The sequence below is a fragment of the Rhinolophus hipposideros genome (genome assembly GCF_964194185.1).
Source record: "Rhinolophus hipposideros genome assembly, chromosome: 9".
Taxonomy (NCBI): domain Eukaryota; kingdom Metazoa; phylum Chordata; class Mammalia; order Chiroptera; family Rhinolophidae; genus Rhinolophus; species Rhinolophus hipposideros.
The window spans coordinates 56,645,643-56,662,945 of record NC_138055.1 but is presented as its reverse complement, the minus strand read 5'-3'; the positions used below and the strand labels follow the sequence as shown (position 1 = coordinate 56,662,945).

The 17,303-nt window shown below is 52.4% G+C and overlaps 1 protein-coding gene across 1 annotated transcript in view; it reads right to left on the bottom strand.

Moving 5' to 3' along the window:
- The window catches only part of LRP1 (LDL receptor related protein 1), an 84,453-nt gene that overhangs the window by 20,287 nt on the left and 46,863 nt on the right, over positions 1–17,303 (bottom strand). The window contains exons 24-43 of the mRNA XM_081061436.1: positions 13,381–13,578; positions 11,978–12,182; positions 11,631–11,795; positions 10,726–10,970; positions 10,355–10,486; positions 9,838–10,065; positions 9,456–9,630; positions 9,268–9,362; positions 8,863–9,012; positions 8,563–8,703; positions 8,074–8,208; positions 6,405–6,536; positions 6,006–6,140; positions 5,718–5,847; positions 5,454–5,580; positions 4,924–5,075; positions 4,705–4,829; positions 4,010–4,387; positions 2,434–2,623; positions 254–458 (exon numbers count right to left, since the gene is read on the bottom strand). Coding sequence (XP_080917562.1) covers positions 254–458; positions 2,434–2,623; positions 4,010–4,387; positions 4,705–4,829; positions 4,924–5,075; positions 5,454–5,580; positions 5,718–5,847; positions 6,006–6,140; positions 6,405–6,536; positions 8,074–8,208; positions 8,563–8,703; positions 8,863–9,012; positions 9,268–9,362; positions 9,456–9,630; positions 9,838–10,065; positions 10,355–10,486; positions 10,726–10,970; positions 11,631–11,795; positions 11,978–12,182; positions 13,381–13,578 — 3,443 coding nt within the window. The remainder of the gene's footprint in view (positions 1–253; positions 459–2,433; positions 2,624–4,009; positions 4,388–4,704; positions 4,830–4,923; positions 5,076–5,453; positions 5,581–5,717; positions 5,848–6,005; positions 6,141–6,404; positions 6,537–8,073; positions 8,209–8,562; positions 8,704–8,862; positions 9,013–9,267; positions 9,363–9,455; positions 9,631–9,837; positions 10,066–10,354; positions 10,487–10,725; positions 10,971–11,630; positions 11,796–11,977; positions 12,183–13,380; positions 13,579–17,303) is intronic.

Sequence of the window (17,303 nt, the reverse complement as noted above, 5' to 3'; positions counted from 1 at the left end):
CAGAGGCATCTTGCCACCTCTCTCACTTAATTGATAAGGGAAAACAAGCCTGGAAGGTGGGGATTGCACAAGGTCACACAGCTAAGTGGCAATGTCAGGGCCTGGCCTGGACGCCTCACGATCCGCCTGGCTGTTGCCAGCACGTGGCCTCCCTTTCTGCTGCTCTGCGCCTGGGTGGTCTCCTTCCTGGCTGGCAGGCCACCCCGACCCCAGCCCCCTTGTTCCACCCGTCCTGCCTGCCCTGGAAACTCACATAACGGTGGGAGCCGTCGTACTCGCACCGCTCGATCTTGTCCAGGGTGGCGTCAGAAAAGTAGAGCTTCTCAGCACGGTGGTCAATAGCCAGGCCATTGGGCGTACGGATGTCCTTCTCGATGAGAGTCAGGGCATTGGCTCCTGACAGGGCTGCTCGCATGATGCTGGGGTGCTGCTCGTTCCAGTTGGTCCAGAACATCAAGCTGGGGGAAGAGGGAGCCATAGGGAGGAGTCAAAGCCAAGGGGTCTGCCATGGAGGGCCCAGGCCAGCGCGTGCAGATGAGCAGAATCCAGGGGTCAGCTAGGGTGTGACCCAGACCCCAGTACCACAGGGAACCCCCGAGCCACCAAGGCCAACACAATCCTAGTGTCCAGGAAGGGCCTGGATATGCAGTCTGTGAGAGCAAATGTTCCTCAGTGTCTGCGTAATGACCATCTGCACTTACTGAGAGACAGTGTAGCCAAGTGAGTCAGGCTCTGGGGTTCTAGTTGTGGCTCCACCACTTTGCAGCTAGGGACCCTAGCAAGTTACTTAACCTCTCTGTGCCTCAGTTTCCTCCTCTATGAAATGGGGATAATACTACTACCTCTCCTATAGGGTGGCTTGAGGATTAAATAAGTTAATATTCATCTTGATGACAGCCAGTAAATGCTCTGTGAGTATTTTCTATTATTTTATAAACTGCTCTCTTCTCTCCATGTCCAGGAGACCCTTGTTCAGTGTCTACTGTGTCCTAGGTCCTGGGGATGCATGAATCCTGCCCTTAAGAAGCTCTTGAGAATCTCCTTCTCCATAATTTAAGGCCTTTGCATACTTGGGGTCTGAGGCCCTGCTCTGCCCTTGAACGAGCCTCCTGGCCTCCTCTCGGTAAAGGAGGCGGTGGAGCAGGCTGGCCAGGCCATGCTCCTCTCTGGGGTGGGATGGCTCCAGACATGGATGTGGAAGACGTCAGCACTGGTCAAGCACCACACTGGCTGTGACAGTGATTCCTGGGTCCTCGGTCCCAGAGATTCACTGGGTTAGGCCTGGGGTGGGGTCGGGGAACCAGCGCTGCCCAGGCGATCCTCACGCATCCTGGAGTTTGAGAACGACTGAGCTGCACAGAAGCCAGTTCTGTTCTCCAGTGTTCTGTTCTCCAGTGTTATCAGAGGAGCTGCCCTGCCTCCCCTCGGCTCCTCAGCAGGTACCTCTGTGCCCCTCCTCCTTCCACCCCTCTGAAGTTCTGGCCCCGGAGCTGTTCTCCGGCCAGTGGACTTACCTGGCTTGTGTTCTGGACTCCTTTGCAACCTGAGCCCAGCCTCCTGAGCCATCCTCAGCCTCCCACCAGGGGAGCCCTTCGAATGGGCGTGGGAGGCTCCTTGCAGCCCCTCCCTGCCTAGAGCTCTCCCTCCCCCGGCTCCTGCTGAAAGCACTCCGCTGTCTGCTCTGCTTTCCCTGGTCTTTCCACTTCCGGGCCCTGTGCCAACCTGCCGCCTCCGTGGTGTCTCTCAGTCATCGTGTACAGTCCTGTGCTGGTCATCAGCGCTTCCCACCAATATGGCCTCTCTCCCCAGCTAGGCGGCTTGAACTGGCCCAGCTCAAGGTGTCCACAGAGCAGGTGTTTAGTGAGTAATCTTTGCCTTAAGCTTGGAGTCCCAGAAATACAGAGGACCTACTATGTGCCTTGAACATGGCCTTCTAATGAATGAATCAATTAATCACCAACTCAGAAGGTCCTCCACAGCCCCCACATCTTCCCCTAGGTTCAGGTACTGTTTCCCCAAAAATAAGACCTAGCCAGACCATTAGCTCTAATACGTCTTTTGGCGAAAAAATTAATATAAGACCCGGTATTATATTATGTTATATTATATTATACCCAGTCTTGTATTATATTAAAATAAGACTGGGTCTTATATTAATTTGTGCTCCAAAAGACGCATTAGAGCTGATGGTCTGGCTAGGTCTTCTTTTCGGGGAAACATGGCCCCTGAAATATTATAATCCTCATATTACAGAAGAGGAAACTGAAGTTCAGAGAGGTCACACAGCTGGTCCAAGGTCAAACAGCAAGGAAGTGGCCGATCTCAGGTTAGAGCCAACCTCTTCTGCCCCTGCACCGCCCTTCCAGGTCTGCCTGGGGCAGTTTCTGCCGCCCTGCGGCCCACCCTTCCCCAGGCCCGGGCCTGGCAGCTCACTTCTGGCATTCGTCCAGCACAAAGGCTCGAGGGTGGTCGTCTCCAGACATGGTGATGACTGTCTCGCGCTCGAAGGCCCCTGGGCGGGTCTGGTCTACCGTGTGGCGGGTGATAGTGGATGTCGTGTAGCTTGTCCAGTAGAGAGTGTCCCAGCCACGGTGATAGGCCAGGCCTTCTACGGAGCCCACATCTATGAGGAGATAGGAGCAGCCATGGGTCAGGACAGGACCAGAGAATAGAGCTGAAGGAACAGCCTGGGCAGGAGCTAAGGGGAGCAGCCTGTAGCACCTACTTCCCTGGCATATGTGGGGTTGGAACAGAACTGTGGGAGCTGGGGAGCATGTGGGAGCACAGCCCTTGGTGCCTCCAATCCCTCCTGTAGCACCCTATTTCCAAATGGCCCGTGGTTCATCTCCTTGACCCCTTTCCCGTGTCTTCCCACCACTGGGTAGATTTAACTTCCCTTGAGCTACAGTTCTGCCATGTTGAATGCGAACTGGATTTCAGTAAATCAAACCCTACTTGGGCTGTACTGGGAAGATTCCTACTTAAAAAGACCCTGAACTGGATTGTTCTGTAGACATCTTAAACTTAGGTTAAAGAAGTAAGTACACAATGAGGGAGATCCAGGGGAGCAGTCACTTAAGAGAAAAAAGACTCAGGGGTTTAGTGGCTTCTGTATGACGAAGTGGTTGTCAGAAGGCTGCCTTAATAGGCGTATTGTAGCCTGAACAATAGCCTGACGGGAGAGGACCGTTCTGCCAGTCTCTGCTGATCAAGCCAAGATTGCAGCGTATCAAGTTTAGCACAGGACACTACATTTTTAGACAGACATGTGGACGGGACTATGTGAAGCAGAAAATGTCCCGAGGAGGCTGAAAGGACAGGTCTGTTCTCATCACCACTGTATACCTGGCACCTAGTTCACTGTTTGGCAGGTCTTTCTGAATGGGATGAATGAATACATGAACACATGACTGAGACAAAGGACCTCGGGGTCCTTCTCCAGCCTGGAGAAGAGAAGACTGTTGTGGAACAAAATTGCAGTTTTCAAAGACCTGAAAGGCTGTCTTAGGATGATAGCTCTAGCACCCACTACCCTTCATGGAGCGTCACCACATGTCCTGTGCTGATCTAGGCTTTTACATTTGCTGCCTCGGGTGCTTCCGTCTCTTTACATAGACAAGAAATCTGAGGCTTGGGGAGTATAGGAAATTTGCCCAAGTGACTGAAATCCTGTGTCGGGGCCTGAACCCGGCCTGTCTCTGCAGCCTGTGCCGTGAGCACTGGCCACACAGAGTAGAGCTGGGGCTTATTCTGTGCAGCCTGGTGGTAAACCAGGACCAGAGGGGGAAGTAAGAGGGAGCCAACTCTGCCTCCAAAGGGGGAGAAATATCCAAGTAACTACAGTGGGCACGGTGTGACCTGCTGGCCATCTGTTGGGGACGCAGAGGTGGAATTCAGACAGGGCAGGGGTGGGCTGGCTGAGATTTGCCAGCCCTTTTACCCTGAGTTTCTGCTGACCCTCCCCCTTCCCCCCACTCCCATCCTGGGAAGACTTGGAATCTGGGCTCACTTTCCACAATGGTGGTCCTCCCCGAGCCATCGTCATTGATCTGCTGGATGTTCCCAAAGTGGATGTCGCTGAAGAAGATGCGATTGGGGGTGCCTGGGGAGGTGCCGGCTCGGTAGTCGAAGGCCAGAGCAATGACGTTCTTCATGTGCTCAGGGTCCTCGAAGGGCTGCACAGGAGCGTTGAGGTTGCGCTCGTCCGACAGGTGGATGCTCTTAAGGATGGTACGCTCTGAGTAGAGCAGGTAGCCAGCGTACTCACGGCATGACGCCCCGTCTTCAGCCAGCATCCCGTGGGCACAGGCACAGGCCCGCTGCCCACCGCCACGGTACAGGCACAGCTGCTGGCACCCACCGTTGGCCACTGCACACACGTTGGTGCCTGGGGGGAGGGCATAGGGGAAGGAGGAGGTTACAGAGGGCAAGGCTCACCTTTGGGAAGGACTCATTGGTGCCTCTGTCATCTCAGCTGAGGTGGAAATTCTGGGTGGCACCCTGCTCTGCCTCAGTTTCTCCAATTTAAACAACCCTCCAGGCCCCTGTGCCCAACACCAGATGGGTCCTGGAGCTCCTTGGCATCTCCTCACCACCCTTGGGTCTCTGGGGCCACTGGAAAGCGCCCCTTTGGGTCTTCTCTCCCAGCCCCCTTCACTCTGGGTCCTCTGGGGTACACAATCCCAGCCCAGGGCCTGGCCTCACCTTTCTGCCGGTCCCGGTTGAAGACCTTAATGTCTTTGAGCTGGACGCCGATGCCCGTTCTCAGGGGCACAGAGTCTGTGGCATTGTCTTTGCTCCCACGCTTGATGGAGCCGTTGGCATGAGTCCTAGGGGAAGGGAAGAGCCATGAGCAAAATGTCAACTAGGGTAAGGAGGGAGGGAACAGACGGCCGAAGAGAAGGCCATGACGGAAGCCCTCACCTGTCACTCCAGTAGATGAAATCCTCAAACACAGACACCGAGAACATGTCCATGTTGTTGTTGGACAGAACCACCTCGCGGTTCTCACCTGTCTCCAGGTCGATCCGCTCGATCTTGTCTGTCCGGGCATCGCACCAGTACAGCTTCCCGTCCTACACGCCAAGGCACCCACCTCATCTCCAGGGCACCAGGCTCCTGTCAGCCCCCAGTCCCAGGCAGCAGGGAGTGTCCCACTCACTCCTGACTCATGCCGTTCTCCTCCTTCCTCCACTTCCTCCTGCCCTCTGACCTGCTGACCTCTAGGCTTCTCTCTAGTCCCCACTGCTGAATGACTTCCCACCCAGCATCTCTGGGATGGCACAAGTCATACTCTGGGTGGGGGCCAGAAGACCCCACGACTCGCTGGGTCCATTGTCTTCCTACCAAATGGGGGTCATTACAAGGAGACTTGAACAGGAGTAGGGCAGAGGATAAGAGGAGCTTCCCTCCAGAGCATGGGGTCCACCCTCGGGGCCATCCTGCATCCAAACCTGATAGTCCACCGAGATGCCGTTAGGCCAGCTGATGCTGACATTCACCAGCACCACTCGCTCAGTGCCATCCAACCGAGACCGCTCAATACGAGGGTACTGGCCCCACTCAGTCCAGAACAAGTACCTGTGGGATGGAGGTAGAAGTAGAGTGTCAGTGTCCAGAACATGGAGAAGAGGCCTCATCAGTGTGGGCTGTGGCCTGGGTGACTGGGCCAGACCAGAGGCAGGAATGGGGATTGGCTAGCTTGTCCAGCTCCTTACCCTTTCTCTGGGTGGACAGTGATGGCCCGGGGCTTGTCCAGGCCCTGGGAGATGACCACATAGCGGAAAGAGCCATTGAGCCGGGCCACCTCGATGACGTCAAAGCCCTGGTCCGTCCAGTAAATATTGCCTGAGGAGGGAGTAGGTGGAGCTCAGGGGTGTGGGGTTGGAATGCATGTACCTGGTCCCCTCCCAGTTCCCAGATACCCCTGCTGCTCCCCTATCTGTTCTTGGCTACCCCTCCTTCTTAGATACCACTTTCCCCCATCCTCCTGAGCACATCCTCACCTGCGATCCAGTCGACTGCGATGCCCTCCACGCGGCCAATGCCATTGGTCACTACATCCTCGCGCCATGTCTGGTCTCGCTTAGCACGGCTGATGGTGCTTAGGCCCATGTCCACCCAGTAAATGGTGTCATTTTCTAGAGGTGGAGGAGCCAACATGAGGATGCCCAATAAGGCAGGGGTGAGGCGAGGGGTCAAAATCATACCGTGTCAGGATAGAGATGAATGAGTGCTAGGGGGCCAGGGAGCTTGGAAGGGGAGACGGAGGGGCAGAAGCGGCTGTGATAAATGCCTCCCCCTCAAGCTGTGATCAGGTAGCTTCACACTGGACCACGCCCCCCGGCAGAGCACACCACCCCCAAAGGTCATGCCCCACTCCCTCCTGCCATCAAATGGCTCACCAGCATGGAAGTCGATGCCAACAGCCAGGGAGGTCCCTGACACTGGGACCAGGGCATCTGACTTGTCATTGGGATCCAGGGGGATTCCCCGGATCCCCTCGTGAACAGAGTACAGGAGGAAGGAGCCCACACCTGAAACACAAGGACACTTTAGGCATGGGCCTCCCTGATAGTGCTTTATACTTGGCTTCTGTCACGCTCAAATCCGTTCTTCTCTGCTTCCCTTTTGATATGTTCCCCCAGCTATCACACTCCCCACTTCCCCAACATACATACATATGCCTCCTAATCTGAAGCCGGCAGCCTGGGCGGGGAGGTCACCTGCAAGACCTCTAGCTGCCCACTAGAGGGCAGCAGAAGCAGGGCTTTCTCTCCCTGCACTATGACCTCCAGTATGGCTTCCCTCAAATACAGCCCTGCACCCCCAAAGGCCGTTAGGGAGAATCTGGGGAGTTCAGACAACACAATCACACTGGATGACTCCCAACTCTAGATTTCCATCTTAGTTATCTCTTTGTCCTCTCCTCACTCCAACACCTGAAACTCAACATTCCCAATACCTCGCTCCTGAGCATCTCATTCCTTTTCCCCATGCCCTATAATGAGGTGTCATATCTACACTTCCCAGAATCCTCCCTTGCCATTATCCTTTGATACAGTGTCCCCAAATGAATCCCCAAATGGATTCTGGTTGCTCAGGTTCCATGAAAAAAAGGATTCATGGTTGAGCGAGTTTGGGAAATTCCAAACACTAGTCTTTTCTTGAAAAATAGTGCCAATGAGCATATTTAAGGCTCTGAGAAGTTCTGCAGAAAAAAAAAAAAGAAAAAAGAAAAAAAGAAAAAGAAAAAAGAAAAGAAAAAGAAAAAGAAACCACTAAAACTTTGTTCAACCCAATATTTCTGTAACATCTACCCACATCAAAGAGGGAGGTGTCCAGGAGTGCACTTTCGAAAATCCTGTCCCAGGGCAAGCTCGTAAATCAGTCAGCAGATTCTTGAAAAACGTCTCTGAGAAATGTCTGCAGCCCCAGCTTAGGCCCCATCTCCTAATACTAGGATTACTCTAACAGCCTAACTGGTCTAACTGCCTCGGTTTCTCTTCCCCCACTCTGCTGGCTCCCTGCCACCAGGTTAATCGGCCCCAAACAACACTTTCTGGGCACTCCTGGCTGAGAACCCATGGCCCTGCCCTACCTCACAGCCTATCACCATGACTCCCCCAAACCCTGCCCACCACTCCTGCTTGGCACCTCAGCACCCATTCACATACCCTCCTATTGTTCTGGACCCCTGGCCTTGCATATTGTCCCTTCTTCTTTGAGCCACGCATTTAAATCCTAGTTTTCCTATTAAACCCAGCTCACAGCACACCTCTTCCATGATGCTGGCCCTGGTATTACCTTCTGATGCCTATTTCTCCAGTTTCCTACTGAAGGCAGAGCCACTTCATTGTCCAGTTTCCCCTACACGTTGTAGCTGCAGAGCACAGGGTCAGGGACTTCTCTCCCCTGGCTTCCCCCCTAGTACCCAGTACAGGGTGGCTTACTAAGCACCTAACCCTGAATATTACATGGCGAATACAGTCTTGTTGGCAAGGTGAGGAGCAAAAGGTAGGGCTGTAGGATAGGACGGGTCAAGGTTGGGGACTTGGGCCAAGAGATACTAACCCTCACAAGCCTGCTGGCCACTCCGGAGGCTGTAGCCAGCTGTGCACATGCAGGAACGGGTCAATTCCGATGTGGGCAGGCAGAGCTGGGAGCAATCCCCATTGTTGACACTGCAGGGGTTGGTGCCCTCATGCTCTGGGGGGAGGAGGTGGGAGGCAGAAAAAAACGTTAGTGGCTCTTTGGGACCTCAGTGCAGGCTCGTGCTGCCCAGGGACAGGATGGTCACCACCTTTACCCTGGACCTAGTAGGGGTCACTACCCAAACCAGCTCTCAGGTCGTCTGTCCTCCTGGCCCCTGGCCCTGTGACTGGGGGGCTATGAGCCTATAAGGTGTCCCAGTGAGAATTAGAAAGGGGAGCCCCTTTGGGTGGTGAGCAGAGCCCAACCCATTTTCATTCCCAATCACTCCCTTGCCCAGGGGCTCCTGGCCACAGCCCTGACCTCTCTGACCCCCATCCTGTAGCCCCTGTCCCTTGCCCCCTGCCTCACCCAGCTGGATGCTCTCGTCATAGACCTTCATGTGCATCACCAGCGTCGTGCTATTCCGCAGGACCACAGACCCTGAGCCATCAGCCTTGTTGCATGTGCCCATCTTCTCCGACACTTGATCTGCCCACCACAGCTTGTCCCCTGGGATGGAAGGAAGGGATGAGACCCTTGGGAAGGCCCTCCCCACTAGCTTTCCTGAAGGGCCTGCCCTACCAGGGCAGGCAGGCTGCCCCCAGGCCAGCCCCCATCTCCCCAGCCACTCCAGCATGGCCTGCTCTGCTTCCACCCAGTAGCACTCACCCATGATGGCCAGGGCAGTGGCCTTGCCCAGCTGGTTCCGCATGGAGTCAATGATCTCGAGCTCGCTCCCATCCAGGTTGCAGCGGTTGATGGTGTGGTTTCCGGAGCTGATCCAGTAGAGTTTGCTTTCAGGGAAGTCAATAGCCAAGCCTGGAAGAGGGGGGTGTCACTGCTGAAGAGTCTGGCACCAGAGCTGGGGTCCCAGAGCCTGACCCTGCTGGGCTGCTCACCTCCAGGGTTGGACACATTGTATGTGCGAGGGGTGCATGGTTTTCAGGGGAGAGTGGCGAGGACAAACACTGAGCTGGGAGTTTGAGAGACAGGGGGGCAACTAGGGGACCCTGAGAGCATGTCCTGGTTGAGAAATTAGGGAAGGGCTGCAGGGTAGTCAGGGCAAGCTCGTACCCACAGGGCCCTTCTGGCCACTGAAGAGCAGGGTGCGGTTGCTGCCATCCATGTTGGCCATGCTGATGTTGTCCCCGTCGGTCCAGTAGAGCTTCCTGGGGGGAGGGGTGCAGGGAGAGGAGGCTCAGAGTCCTGTTCTTCCTCTACCCCCCGCCCCCACACGCCCTAACCCTGGGCCCTGGACTGACCCACGCAGGGGGTGAACAACCAGGCCGTGGGGCTGCTCCAGACCCTGTACCACAGCATTCTTGAAGGAGCCGTCCAGCCGGGCCACGTTGATCTGCTTCTTGTTGGTGTCATAGCTTGTCCAGAACAGGTTCCGGGACACCCAGTCCACAGCCAGCCCATGGGCATTTGGCAAGTCTGGGGGCACATTGGGGAGGTGGTGGTTGGGGGTTTGTAGGGCAGAGGCTGGGAGGTGGAGGAGGCAGCCTGGTTTCTGTGGGAATAGGGATCAGGAAACCAGGTTGGAGTACTTTGAGGGACCCAGGGGGACAGGAAGTGGGTGCTGGGGACCAGGGTAGGGGGGGGCGCCTGTGTTCACAGGGACAGGCTGGGCTTAGACAGAACCTGCAGAGACGACGGTCTCCACGCCTGTGCCGTTGATGAAGGCACGCTTGATGGCCTGTGTCCGCACGTCAGACCAGTAAACACGTTGCTCTCGGGCGTCATAGTCCAGCACCGTGACATTGTCGATGTCGGGCACAGTGAAGGAGATGATGTAGTTATAGTAGGGGGCGTCCAGGTCCACCCCCCGGATCTCCATCTGACGTGCGTACAGCAGGAACTTCTTAAACTCTGTGGGGCACAGGGCAGGTCAATAAGGACATAAGGGCGTCCCCCCATGTCTGTACTTCCCACCCACCCACCCAGATTAGGGTCCCTCCTTCTCGTTACTTTTGTTTGCTGCTGACCCTTGGCTATCAGAAGTGCCTCCCTTGGGTGTAACCTCTTCTTACAGAGGCTGTCCCTGGAGCCTCCCCCATTGGGTCCCTCCCAACCTTCAATTACAATGGGCAGCATAGGTGCTGACACCTTCCCCTGCAGCCTCAGCTTACCACTGGCTCTGGAGGGAGGGGCCTCCTACCATAGCAGGTGGTGTTGTCCTTGTGGAGCTTCATGAGGTGGGGACAGGCACAGGAGACGGTCCTGTTGTAGTTGATAAGACACAGGTGGGAGCAGGGGCCCCGGCCCCCGTTGGCCTCACAGGGGTTGGGAGCTGGGTGGAGGGAGAGGAGAACATCCCGTGACTTGCTGGCCCCTCCCTGGCTTTTCTCACTTGAACCACCCCTCTTCAGCCCTTCTCATCCTCCCTGTTCCAGCATTGCCTGCTGCCAGCCCTTTTCTGTCAGCGTGTTGCCCCACCCCCACCGTTCCAGCACAGACACCATCCTGTTCTCATCTCCACCTCCTCTCTTTAGGGCTTCTAGTGAGGCTGCTGGCTCCTTCTGGCCTTACCCATGGGCTGCCGAGAGGGGTGGTACACCTGCAGGTCGAAGGGCTGGGTATTGGTCCTCTGCACCACGGTGACATTGTGGCCGGTCCACTTGTTGGCCTTGGCCAGCGTGTTTGTTCGCCAGTCTGTCCAGTATACCTCCCCCCCATACAGCGTTACTGCAAATGGGTGTGACAGGAACTCGTGTCCGCGAAGCACCTCCATATGGCCGGAGCCATCGTAACGGGCTGAGTAGATGGCGTCTGACCTGAGAACATGGTCGGGGCAGAGTGAGGATGCCAGTTGGGGCTGCAGCCTCAGGGCACCCTGCCTGGGGGTGCCCCTGCCAGGCCTGGGCCCACCGCCCCCCACCTCAGCACACTGGAGCATTTCTCCTCCCAACCCTGCTGGCCAGGGGAAGTCAGACCAACCGACTGAGCAGTGGGGACCACCTGGTACCATGTCTAGGATCCCCAACTCCTGTGCCCCCCACTCACCGTCACTTCTCCCCAGGGCAGCCAATAGCACCCAGAGCTTTGGAGAAGATTAGAAAAAGGCACCCCCTCTGGGGAGACCAATTAGAGTAAGTTTCCCCTTCCCCTGGGCAGACTGAAATCCCACCACACACTTTGCCAGTAGAGTGTACAGATCTGTGAGAACAGGAGGCTGTATTTCAGTCCTCGGCCAGGCAGTCCGAGCAGGGTGACAGCTGGCCTCTACCCTCTTCTATCCACACCTCTCCCGAAGCCCAGTCTCTCCCCTCACCACAGTCCTGCTGGGCCCAGCCCTTGAACACCCTTGTTCTGGATCTAAGTCCCCCAGACTTTCTTACCACCCTTCTCACTGCCAGGTCCTGGGATCCTGGCCCACCCTGGCCCTGGAGGGAAGGGAAAGACAAAGACCTCCTGGGGATGGTGGAGGCACTGACCTGGCATCGATCCAAAGGATACGCTTCTCCAGGTAGTCCACAGTGAGCCCATTGGGCCAGCCCCCTGAGCCTGTCTCCCGGTGGATGGTGCGGCGCCCAGCCCCACTCATGGAGGCTGCCTCGATTCGGGGCAGGCTGGCATCCCAGTCTGTCCAAAACAGGATCCTGGGGAATGGGAAGGAAGTCAGGAGGGGCAAGATTGGGGGTCTGAGGGAGGGACTGTGGTAGGATCCTAGGTAAAGGGTAGAGGGGGGCGAGTGGCAACAAGGAGACAGGTGACCCTGTCTAGGGTGAATGAGGCTTCCGGGGGACCATGGGGTCAGAATAGGGCTAGGCAGGGTCCTCACCCATCTCGAGGATCCAGTGCGATTGCCCTTGGGTGCTCAATATCACCAGCTAGCAGCGTGGTCCGAAGGGTCCCATCCAGCTTGGCCACCTCAATTTGGTCCAGGTTACTCTCTACCCAGTAAATGTTGCCTGCAATCCAGTCTACAGCCAGGCCCTCGGGGGTGGCCAGGCCGTACTGAATCACCACCTCGAAACTGGTCAGGGCTAGAGAAAAGAGGGTCATGGGAAGTTAGACTTCCATGGGGTGGGCTGGACTGAGCTCGAGGCATCCTAGGAACCCTCTATGACCCACCCTCAATCCTGACGCCTCTGCCAATACCTCTGATGGGCCCTGGATTCAACTGGGGTACCCAGGCCCCACCAACTCTTTTCAACCAGGTCTCCCACCCGACCAGGAGGTTAAATGGGAGAGAAGCCTGGCTTCCAGAATCCTGGAGAAGGGGAGGTGACTACCATCTTCTGCTTACAGCTCTCTGGAAGGCTAACACATGGGAGGAGGTCAGAGCAGAGGGTGGAGGATTTATATACCTAGACCCAATATGAAGAGAACGGAAATTTCTGGAAGTTACTCTGCAGACTGTCTTGGAGATTTTCTCATGGAAATATATACATATGGACCTCATTACTTTAGAAACTCTTGCATAGTGTGAACATGATCACAGTCTACTTAGCCAGTCCCTTGTTGATAGACATTTGTCATTTGAGGTGGTTCCAAGTTTTCTCTACTACAAATGGTACAAACTCCTCTAGTAAAATGTGCTTCTTTCAAGTCTTTGCTCAGATGTCACCTTCTCAGGAGGCCTTCTTTGACCATCCAATTTAAAATGTCAACCCCCATTCTCCCTACCCTACCCCCCTGCCTCCTTTCTTTTTATCCACAGCACTATTCTCTTCTGTCACATGCCACAGTGTACTCATTTGTTTTGTTTGATGTTCCCAAACAAAACAGCTGATGTTCCCACTGGCATGTAAGCTCCACGAGGGCACACATTTTGGGCTGTTTTGATCACTGCAGCCTCCCAGGGCCCAGTGTGTATGGGGCAGGTGTTCAAAATGTGTCTTGAGTGAATGAAAGAAGTCTGTGATGGGTCAGGCCGCCTTGGGACAGAGGCAGAGTTCAGGTACACCACTCCTAAATGCTTCTTTCCTTTCAAGTCTGTAATTGTAGAATTTGGGGAGTCATGCTCCAGGCAGTTGCAAAGAAATCCTGAGCATTTTGTTAATTATCAGGATGGCAGCTGTACTGACAATAATTAGGGGGCATCAGGCAGTGAGACCCACAGTAAAATGTAAGCCAATTAGCAAGAGCGTGAAGGATGGGGGCGCTAAGGGCCTCCACTTTGGGCTGCGCACCCAGGAGCCCTGCCTCAGTCCCGGGCGCAGAGGGCGGGCCGGCAGTCACCTCCGTTGTCCAGCAGCTTCCCGCGGTAGATCTTGTCCTCCACCACGTCGGTCCAGTAGAGGGCACTCTGGCTGAGGTGGAAGTCCAGGGCGATGGTGTTGCGCAGGCCCGGCACCAGGACACTGTAGTCTCCTTTGTGAAGGTCAATGCGACGGATCTCATGGCGGTTGGAGAAGATGATGAATGGCTTGAAGGGGTCTAAGGAGGGGTGTGATAGGAGTCAGCAAGGGGTTTGTGTCTCTGTTCCACTCTGTCCCCGGTGTGGACAAAACAGGGGCCACATACTAAACCTGGCAAATTCAGGGGAGGCCGGCATGGTGGGCCCTAGACACTCAGAGACTGAAAGTAACTACATGGGATGGTCTGAACACGAAAATTCCTAGCTGAAAGCGAGTCCTAGGCCTATAGAGTCTGACAAAGTTCAATTTTTACCTTAAGTGAAATTGTCTATTATCTTTTTTGCATCTAAGATAACATACCTTAGAAATGTCGGAGTAATCTTCTTTTCTAGACCCATCAAGGTACAACCGCTGACACCAGGGCAGAAGACCACAGACCCCTCATTGTTATCTTATTCCCCCAATACCATCTCCATGTGCTGTAAATGTTAATTATTAACTCTCCTGTACCCACCAACATAAAAGAAGTATGTCTGTCTGTTTTGCTTTTTATCCAATCCCAGAGATTTCCTGCTATGCTTTCTTTCATTCCCTTAATCTACCACCAATGGATCTACCTCCCTACATATCCTCATTTGATTCTAATGTATAAAATAAGCTGCAAAACTGCCATTCTCTGGAGCATTTTCTCAACCCATTGAGATTTTGCTTCCTAGCAACTGTCAATTTGGCTCAAATAAACTCATAAAAATTCTCTACAGGTTTGAACATTTATGTTGACATTAACTTGGCATAGTCGGCAGGATTCCAAAGAAGCCCACCCAGGACCACCCTGTAGATCCAGTGCTAGGTACAAGGAGGGGCCCATTGTGCCCTATTGGCTCCCTGCTTTGCATCGGGTGAACATGGGTGAGTTTTTCTTGGAATCTGGGCCTTCCTATTTTAAGATAGGAGGCCCTGACTTTATTTGAGCTGTTCTAAATAATCAGTCAATCAAACCATCCATTCTTGAGGTGGCACTAAAGGATAAGGGCTGAGATAACCCAGGCTAAAGATAAGGGTTGAGATAACTCAGGGACAGGAGAAAAAAATGGGTGGCTGGTCTTTAATTTTGGTTTTTCAACTGGCATTGCTTACTGAGAGTCTGAACAAAGCCTTTTGCTAGATAAATGAGTCTGAACTCGTTCAGCTCTGAAGATAAGGGACATTTACTCCACCCATCTCGAATTTTGGGTATTCTTAGGTGACTAAGAACTTATGTGGAGGTGTCTGAGGGTACCCCTCAAGACAAGCAGGGCTCGGCTCCATAGGGAATTCCAACACAACTGTAATTAAATAATTGACTTGTCTTGGGATGCGCACAGCAGGCCGGCTACGTAGTGCTCCGAGTCCTCACTTTGTATTAGACAGCCAGGGAGAGATACAGAGACATGTAAGAGAGTTGGAGCGAACTGGGAGGTGACAGCCCCTTGGAGCGCAACCCGTAAGCAGTGCACTTCAACCCACTACACAATATCCCTAGAAATTTGTTCAGTCTCTGCAGATCTCAAAAGAAAACTAAAATTGACCTGGGAAACCGTGTCTTCAAGGCTGACAAGCCCCCAGCCCCCAGCCTCCATTAATACTCCTGCAGATACATGTAGAATTTGTAGGGAGCCTTTACTTGCAAGTACTTACAGAAATGGGAAGATTTATCTAGAAGCGATATCAACTTAAGACGGCAAAACGGAGCTCTTTCGACCCCTACATTAATTTTTTGCATGCACAACAGAAAAAAAAACCAAACAGCTCTAAAACCAAACTGAATGAACAGGAGGCTTACTTCAATTTGCAAATAGAAGCCTCTAAAACAGAGCACAGAGAGACCTTCTTCTCTCCAGAAAGTTAATGAGAAAATTTTAGAGTCTGAGCTAAAGAAGTTTTCTGAAGCTGCTCAATGCCAATATCCCACTTTTCCTTTTTTTCCAACTGCCCTGCTGTACCCTTCGTTTTGTTGTCGTAGCTTATTCTCCTTTCCTCCTCCCCGCTCTCTCTCTCTTCTACTCCTCTTCCACCACAGCTTCCTACTGACCTAGGGGACTCTCAGAATAGAAAACCAGACCAGGATAGACTGGGAAAGAAAAGAAAAATCAGAAATTCTGGCAGGACCCTTTGAAGAAAAGCCGGTCTCAGGCAGAGGGGCCAGTGACTGTATATGTTACTTAGACTAGACCAGAATTAAGGGATCTACCTGAAGATTTACCTGACCGTCTCCAGGACCTTGATGGGTTCACAAAGGAATTTGATTTAACTGGTAGAACATATGGTCCTGGCTATTCTGACCTATTCCAATTAATATACCCACTGGTTTCTAAGAACAAAACAACAGAAAGGCAAAATAAGGTTTGCTAGGAAACTCCCATAGAGGACTTAAAAAAAAAAAAGACAGACTGGGAAAAATGCAGGTAATTAGCCCACCACTTTATCAAACCATAACTAAAATTTCCCCCCAGAAAACGGACTGAACCAAGGTCCAGCAATGTAAAAGAGAGCCTGATGAACCAGTGCTTGATTTCTTTGAATGTTTCAAAAAACTTGCAGACAATACTGAGGTCTGTCTCCAGATAGTGCTAAGGATCATCGGAATGATGCCTTACTAAACTCAGCATTTTTGGAAGGACTAGATGAAGAGCTTATAACTTCGATTAAACAACATAAATTAAACTGGCCGACCATAGGTACTAATGAACTGGCAATTCTGGCCGATCAACTATCTAAAACTATTCAAAAGAGAGAAAAAGACAAAGCTGCCAAAGTCGTGAACTTACAGCTCCAGTAATTAAGCAATCAGGTCAGATTTTCCCGAAGGTCTTTTAGAGAAGGGGAAAGAGGAGTCTGTTTTTATTGTGAAAAGTCAGGTCAACCTTAAGGACTGTAGAAAACTGAAAAGGGATTTAGAAAAAGAAAACAAACAGAAACAAACAGGGCTATGAGAGGGCATTGCCCCTTCTCCTTATTAATACTTTGGGAGAAATTGAAATTATATAAAGGGGGAAACACTGAGGCCTTGTTGATATTGAGGTTACTTTATCTGTTCCTGACCATATCCAATTAAGTTGCCCTCTTCCTTAGACTAAGCTTCTGTACGGATGGTAAGGACATCTAATCAACCAATATCTATTTTTAAATCAGAATCTGTTCCCTTCCAGCTAGGGAATGTTAAAGGTTAACATATATTTTCACTAGTCAAATCTGCCCTAATTCACCTGATAGGGAGAGATTTTCTTGAAACCAATGATAATCCACATATTCCTTTCCCAGAAGGGTGAAATGTATTCAGAACTAAATGAATCAGATATTAACCAATCGGGAAAATAATGATTTTAAAGGAACCTCCACAAGAGGAAACTATTCTTGAGATTGACAGGATGTTTCAATGCAACTTTGGGCCTTTTCCAGTAGAGATATTGACAAGATTAAGTCAGCCACTCCTATTAAAATAACTATTGACAATACTTTGCCTCTACTTGATATTCACCAAAATCCTTTAAGACCTGATGTACTTGCTGGAATGAGGTCCATTATGCAAGATTACATAAAAAGGGGGCTTATAATTCCATGTACAAGCCCCTATAATTCTATCCTTGCAATAAAGAAACCCAACTGGAAAGGATGGAGATTTGTACAGGATCTCATAGCTATAAGTAAAATAGTTTCAACCAGACATCCTACAGTTCAAAATCCACATAAATACCCTATTATCAGCTATTCTTGTGGACCATCAATATTTTTCAGTGATAGATGTACATAGTGCCTTCTTCAGCA